General features: G+C 46.5%; 1 protein-coding gene across 1 annotated transcript; it reads right to left on the reverse strand.

Annotated features, from left to right (window-relative positions):
* Positions 1-121: 121 nt before the first annotated feature.
* Positions 122-7,501, reverse strand: DAP3 (death associated protein 3; the record flags this gene model as incomplete). The annotated part of the gene is made up of 10 exons (XM_010080942.1): positions 7,460-7,501; positions 4,738-4,860; positions 3,462-3,563; positions 2,688-2,796; positions 2,141-2,233; positions 1,668-1,798; positions 1,243-1,323; positions 706-864; positions 433-492; positions 122-211 (listed from the first exon to the last, which is right to left on the reverse strand). Coding segments are annotated over exons 1-10 (990 nt in total), but the record flags the coding sequence as incomplete, so codon positions are not given.
* Positions 7,502-7,962: the final 461 nt, after the last annotated feature.

Genomic DNA, 7,962 nt, shown 5'->3' on the forward strand with positions numbered 1-7,962 from the left:
GGCCGCGGCCCCGCTCCAGCGAGAATGAAGGTGACGGGGGCTGGAGACGGCAGCGGAGCCGCGAGGGCAGCCCCCACCCCACGATTTCAGATTTCCTAGTGCGGGGGGAGCCGAGACTCACCTTTCCCAGCAGCTCCTGGGGCAAATAGGCCGAACTGGGCTTGAAGAGGGAACCGGTCTGGCTGAGGGTGGTCACGACGGCACCTCCGCTCTGCAGCAAAGGCAGAGTGGAAACCAACCCTCAGCTGCACGTGTCGTGGTTGTGAGACAGCTACGGACTGACTCTGAACAGGGGAGGTGTTTTCTTCTTTCACCTTACAGTTACTTCAATTCTAAAATTCTAGATCATGGACTTATTTGCAGCTTTATGCTTACCAGCGTGTAGCTTTAATTGCTGCGGACAACACACCCAGAGGTACAGACGGAACTCACCCAGTCATTCATCATCATCTTCCTCAGGTTGTGCACAAGCGTCAGCTCCTCTGGAGAAACCTGGTGAAGATTGTCTGTGTCACTTTTTTTGCCAGCAGTTTCTATCTGAGCCGTAAATTCCCCTCCCCTGCTTCAAGGATCGTTGGCATCATTTAGGCGTATTTTTTTTTCTTCTCTTTGAGCACTGTGGCATTCAGCCTTAGTAGTTACAGAGAGAAAACACCCTCCCCTGCTCTCCCTGCAGAAAGATAATCAGAGCAGATCGCTTCTTACGGGGCTTTTGTCTTCCTTTTTTAACGTAGTCCTTCCCCAGAGCGCGTTGACTCCATCCACTGCCACGAGAAGGCGGAATGAGCCGAGGTGACATTGCTGCTTTATCTCCTTCAGCACAACCCCAACAGCGTCGCTGGCATTTCTCACACGAGCTAGACCCTTTAAAGTGGAAAAGGCACATAATTTGGGTTGGTTTTCTTGTTAAGGTCTAATGCTGGCAACTTTGGGCACTGTCTGCCCTTTCTAAAGGGGAAGGAAGATAAAACGACAGTCAGCAGTCCATTTGTTCCTTTCCTATCAGCCTAAGATACTGAGCACCAAAGAAGGAGGAACTTCCAGATTCTGATTTTTGCTTCTACACAAGTTCTCTGTACAGATTCCTTTACAGATCCATCACATCTCCCACAATGTTTTTTGTTGACAGGGAATGCCTTCCACTTCCTAGAGCTGCTGTTTGTAAGACCCCCAGAAGCAATCTGTTCTAGGTACACAATGATGGGATCTTCTAATGAAAGGTGAGACAAAGCCAGTCCTTACCTGCTCCACCACTTCCCCCAACGGTCTGCCCTCCTCCGTGCTTTCTCGTTTGCCCCACACGTACTTTTTTTGTGTTTTTATCTGCAGTAAGAGAGCTACGATTAAACTGGGAACTAAGTAGTGCAAAGGCAGCTTGGCAAGTCTGCAAGTGCACAATCTGGGAGAAGTATTCATGGCAAACAGCCATCCCCACAGGGGGGATTTAAGGTACTTCTTTTTCTACGTAATTTGAATTCCAGTGAAGGGTGGGGTTTGTGGGTTTGTATGAGTGCATCCATTAATACTCGTGCAGCACTTGTTGGAAACGAGCAAATTTAGAATTCGTGTCAAGGTGCTCAATGATGGGCAGCACGTGCAGTCCCCGAGAGACGATTCTGTGGGCAGTTCTTAGCTATGAACCAAAGAACTTCACAGGCTCCACAAACCTCTTTTAGGAAGCGCTCATTTGAGGTTTTGAAATTCTTGAGCCAGGCAGATGCTTGCAAAGGCTGATCAAGCCGTTCCTTGTTATAGGAAGACTGCATAAGCTCCTTGCAGTTTTTCACCCAGAGATGAGCTGTAGGCAAAAGAAAACAGTTGCTTTTTTGAGTCAAAATAACTGTATGAGTTGGGCGGTGGAGTGTGTTTGTATCTCTTATCCTTCTTCCACTACACTGGTAAGAAAAGTCTCTCCCTTGAGAACAGAGGTCACACTGTGTTTCCTGTCACACTCGTTAACAGCGAGGGAAAAAAAGACTATGTGAGAGCATGTGAAAATAATTAAGTTCTTTACAAGCCTTCTCTGCTATGGAGAAAGATAATCTGCTGTGGCCTACCCTGCACCTTTCACTTGAAGGAGCGTTTTCGGGATCAGCAAGTGTATTTGATGCGGTAACGCAGCCAGCACCGGTGCTCTTACCGTCCGGGATGTGCACCACCAGCCAGCCTTGCCTTGTGCAGTAGTGAACCACGTGGCAGAGAGTCATGGTTTTCCCTGTTCCTCTCTCACCATCTCCAACACAGACTGTCAAGGAAAATCTCCAAAAAACTTCAGTTTATACTTGATTGTAATTCTTTCGCAAAAGCCATAAAGGAAGTTCAAAGATGGTAAAAGCAGGGATGGCATTCCATCGTGCTTTTGTTCAGTGGCAAACCGAGCCTAAGGAGTTCTTCTCTCTGTATCCTCCCACCCCCTGTATCAGAGCTGACAATTCCCATTCCCTTAGTTGTGCTGATAGTCCTATTTGTGGATCTGTGTCATAAGCCAAGTCTGGCTTAAAGTGAAAGAATATGAGGTTCATGAACTTCTCAGACCAGCTTTGCTGACAACAGGCGTGTGGAAGAACCACCTCCTGAAGACAAAACCACTGTGGTCAGGATAGGATCAAAACATCGCCTTCATCTGTGTAAACTCACCTGCTTGCATTTAATTGGCATTCTACCATCAAGCAAGTGATAAAAGATACAGATCACATATCTGACGGCTGGGTGTGCAAAGTTGGAGTTTTTCAGGTAAGCGAGAAGTTCTAGAGCTGGTTTTCGCACCATCAGGCAGGCTTCGTTGAAGGTCTTTATCTGAGAAAAGAACAGAACGTAAACAAGAAGCCAGGTGCTGGCACGCTGCAGCTGTTCTGACACGACTCCATCTCTGCCCGGTGCTGTATGGGGTCTGGATGCCCCCTGGTCTCCCCTCCTCTACCACCCCAGTCGTGTCATCACAGAAGTTTCTCCCATTGGTCCAGGATGACATCGCCTTGGTGAGGCCATGCTGACTGCCCCTGAGGAGTCTCTTGTCCTCTGTGTGCCTGGAAATGCGTTCCAGGATTAGCAGAGACTGAGGTGAGGCTGACCGGCCTGTCAATAAATCAAAAACCCCCTAGAATTACTCGCTCACAGATAAGAAACCTGTTCCTAAACTCCAGAAGGCAGTCTATGTTAGCTGCTTGATCTGTCTCACAACAAAAATCAAGATTTTTTATTTTCTTGCTGCTATAAACTTATTTAATGAGACAGCCTGTTTCATACAGACACACAACTGTGGAAAACGTTTCTGTAATTTATTATATACTCAGACACTAGAGATGAAAAATATTGGCTAGATGTAGAAAATAACACTAAGGAGCAGGAATAATTGCATTCTTGCAGCATGTCGCTCTCTTATTCCAACAGGAAAGCGTTAAGAGTTACGTGATTGATCTGGGTCTTCCCACTCCCTACAAACCTGCTCTAAGACAAAGTACCTGCTGCTGGAAGCGGTAGGGCAGTCCATGTGGAAACACAGCCTTCACCTCCTCAAGTGGAATGCTGTAAAGACGACCCTCGTGGCGTTCTGTGTGGTTGGCCTGGGAAGGTAAAATGCAAACTGTTAACACTCAGGGAAGGTCTGATACCTTTCTTCTGGGCACAGAAGAGCTGTGAGAATGCGACACTCAATCAAAGCCAGTGTCCGCTTACTGAGAAGAACTAGTGTATGACAGCAAAGCAGGAATTGTAGTATCAGTATCTTTATCCTCATGTTTAGTCACTTTGGTACACAGAAAGCTATTTAAAAGCTAAGCCTTATTAAAAATTTAGTTTTCATCTGGTCTTTTTAACCCCAATGGGACTTTAAGGTGCACCAGTACGTGTGCAGTCAGAGCTATCAGGTTTGCTAATGGAGCGAGCCAGCGGAGCCTCCCTGCTGCAGTACGCGATCTGCAATACAGCATGTCTGAGGAACGCTGCACTGATAAATTAATAAGCGATGGCGGCTGTCGCCAAACATCAGGCACGTGAAGCCAGAATGCCAAAGCCAGTTGCCTGGCAACGTGAATGGTAGACACAGGACAGCAGGGACAATCCTTGCCATCTGGACTCTTCTGTGCAATCTATAGAGACGCTCGCATCACGTGCATAAGATCATCTGCATGCTGCTGTTTCCATAGAGACCCCAGAGGAATCGGTATTGAAAGACTCCAATTAAAGAGGCAGCAGAAAAGCACCTCAAAGGCTTATTCCATTCATTTATTCCACTTCATTTTGTGCTTGAGACGGAGAGTGTGAGGCTGGAATTATGATGTTGGAGAGCTGTGCTGTGCTGAGGTCATCTGGGGTGTGTTTTTTATCCCCCTGCATAGCCAATGTGGGGAGCTTAGTTAGGGAAGAATACCCCTGGAGTTGAAATTAATGGTGTCCGATGACAAGCTACGCCACACCTGAGCTCCTACAGTACACAGCCTATCATCTCCTCTGTGCAGCTACAGAGGAGGAATCAACACTTGTTCCCAGGAGCTTTCAGGCAGGGGACCAGCCCTGTCCTGTTTAAACCCCGGCGGGTGCCCTGCAGAGCTGCGGCCCGTGTTCCTGTGGGCTGGGGATCGTGGTTGCGATGCCTGCTGTTGGTCCTGTACTCCCTTCCCTTATGTTTCCCAGAACAGCACAATCCCAGCGAGCACGCCTGGTTCCAGCACGGCCACAGACAGGCTGATGGCTTTAGGCACTCGCTGTCTGACAATAGCAATGGTGGCAGGAACTCACCGGGTCGTTCTCACTGGTGTAGAAAACCGGCCTTGGTCCTTCTGCCAGCGTCTGGACATCCTGGCTGAGAACAGAACTTAGGTGATCCTTGGCTGCCGTGTGGAGGGCATACCCATGCTCCAACTGAGGAAAGAAAAAAGCACACAGACAACAAACTTCTCAGCGGTCAAAGATTACAGGTAAAAAATCCAGGTAGGAGTTTGCGTTGTACACTCGTTGCATGCACATTATGATCAGGTCAAGGCAGCACACAACACAGAATACAATTCTCTGTAGTTAGAATAAAAATTCATCGTTAGACTGTAAATTCGTCATGAAAAACCACATGCTTTAGAACCACATTTCACGTGGAGATGCCAGCTTCTAGACCATTTCCATTCACTTAAGTCATCGAGAGAGCCCAGCCCTGTATGTGAACATTACCCCTTGGAGACTGCTCCAGAGCTCAGGTCCTTAAGGTCTCATTGCTGGGAAGTTCCCACAATGTTTCTGCCTACATTGATGAATAGTAGCTAGCACCTTGAAAATTCAAGCTGTCTAGTAATCCATAATCACCTCAATTATGGAGGGATTAGTGCAGCACTGCCACTATTTGATATTTATAATTACATTCCCTGCACTGATTTTCCTGACTGTGTCCCTGCATACAGACTCTCTCATTATAATACAGACGTGGCTGAGAAACTGAAACAGGCAGCTAAGCTGATTAATTATTTTTTCCATCGACAGACTGCTGAAACATGCCTGTACAGCCTAGCCAAAATAGGCAAGAAAGTGAGTAGTAGAAGGAAAAGCATTTTATTATATTATGGTGAAAGAAAAGATGAGCATTTGTTAATGAATAAAAAAGTGTATGCTGCCAACAGGCTGTGACCAAAGCAAGCAAGACTGAAAGCCCCCCTTCGTGTTACTGACTGGAACAGTTGCAGGCACGGCTGTAAGCAGCGCGAGTAGTTTCCTATTTTGTCTGTCTGCATAGACAAGAGTGGCCATAAACTAAAGTTCAGAGACAGGAGCAGCTGTTTCAGTTCTCCATGGCATGATGCAATTCTGCTGTCATCTGAGTTCTCCTCAAGGGGTTATTTGAAAGCCACGAGGGCTCAGAAGAAAGTGTAATGTTGGATTACCCCGCATCCCATGTTAAACACTTGACAGACTCCTGAATCAGCATTTCAGCACCCTGCTTTTAGGGATGGAATTAAACTGGTTTGTACCCAACACTAGATACCTATAGAACGAACTATAGCAATGTAAATGTGGAAGATCTCTGAACATTTGCTTCTGTCCTCACATTATAACACTGCCTTCTCTGGTTCCCGCAGTGCTCTTTTCCTCCTCAAATCCAAAAGATCAGTTAGGATGTCTTATTGGGCTATCTTTAGTTTTAAGTCCAGAGAAGTGACTGAATTTACAGCCTAGAGCAAGGCACTACGATGCTAATTTAATACATGAATAACTACAGCAAGCAACTATTGTCACCTATTCACCTAGAAAATGTCTGCCTCAGGCCACTTCCAGCCTGGAATCATGGCCCCTCCTGTTTTCTTTGAACATCCCACATTCCCTCCTCCTCAAATCTCAAGTGAATGTCTTGGGGCTGTGAGCTTTGCTCACTTAAAAGAAAAGGCAAGCTTCCTGCTCTGTGGACATCCTTCCTCTGGAGTCCCACGCAACCTGTGTAACAGGGAATGAAAATTAAGCAAAGATTAACTTCTCGCCCTGACCATGTTCAGTTTTTATGTGCGTCTGGACTCAGCTCCAGAGTTGTCACCTCTTGATGCAGTTTACGCTCACAGAGTGGATTTTACAGCAAGTTTCCATCTGCCAAAGGACAGAGTAATCTGCCTCAGATCCCTGAAATGGCAGCAGCCCATCACGTGGTACATGAAGATTAATCACAGAGTCATGTGCCGTAAGGTGGAGCTGTTCCTACACAATTCCACATATCTGAGTCTCTAGAAAAGACTTTATTTCTTAAAGGCTGCCATCATCAGTACAGTACTGTGCAACCAGAATCTCATTTCTGGAAAGAGGCGGTTACACAGCCATCCTCTTTAACGGCTGATCACCACTGTGCGCTAGTGAGAGAGCATTTAAAAGACAACAGCAAACAGAACAGCTGAAATTCTTTGCCATTAGGAAGTCATTCCAGATATGCAACATTCATTCATTATGCCGTTTGTAACAGAAGGAAGCTTTACTGATAACACAGCACTGCTGTGTTGCTGTGGCAGAGCTAATGTGACTACACCCACCCGAAGCATTGAGCCATCCTTGGCAACATTGTCTTCCCACCAGCAACACCGGCTTTGTGAAAGGCTGCTGGTTCTGTTCTGTGTCACAGGCTTCTTTATTTGTGCCTCTCAGCAGCGCAGAGCAAGTAGCTTCTCTGTTTTCTGAGAGACACTTGCACTGGGGATGCAGAATTTTGTCATTCTGGACATTTCAGAATGCTAAACTTTGGTCCTCTAACAAATGTCTTAAATAAGCCAACTGCCCAGGCTTCCTCGCATGGTCTCTACCTCCAGCCAACAGAGAGAAATGTGGGAGTAACACACACAAGCGGTCTCTCTGGGAGTTTACACAACCAGCTTATAGGAGACACCAAGTTTTTAGATGATGAATGTAAGAATAATCTCACTTTTTACAGTTGAAAATTGTCATTCCAGGTCACAGAACCGCTGAAATACTGGAAGCAGCATCATGCTATCACAGGACTTACCTTCAAAGGATGGTAGACAAGTCCTTTCAGACTTCTCAGCATGTTTTCTGTAGAGACAGAAGTGGTTTTTTTAGGTCTGTGGGAGAAGAGCTTTTGCAGAAGAGTAGATTAAAACTGCAGCCACTGCATGGATTTGTACCTGGATGGAGTTAAAGAACCGTCCCATTCAGCACACTGTTGCACTGCAGAAAAACACGCTCGTCTGCTTGGGGTCTTTAGGAAAGAATTGATGGACCAGAATATAATTTGCTAGAAAAAATCATGCAAAGAGCCCTGAAAGTTATATTTGCAGACAGCCTTAAGTAATCCTAACCTATCACCTCTCCAGACTAAATTAAAACCAAATTCCTGATTGCTTGCTGTCTCCATCGTTACTGCTGGCTTCAGGGCCCTGCTCTCCCGGGCCCTCTCCGGAGCCCACCACCGCACTCCGTCGTTCTCTCCTTTTCCAAACAGACACAGAGATAACAAAACACATCCTTCAACCCGGCCTGGAGCTGGCG

The sequence above is a fragment of the Pterocles gutturalis genome, unplaced genomic scaffold (assembly GCF_000699245.1).
Source record: "Pterocles gutturalis isolate BGI_N339 unplaced genomic scaffold, ASM69924v1 Scaffold51794, whole genome shotgun sequence".
Classification (NCBI taxonomy): Eukaryota; Metazoa; Chordata; class Aves; order Pterocliformes; family Pteroclidae; genus Pterocles; species Pterocles gutturalis.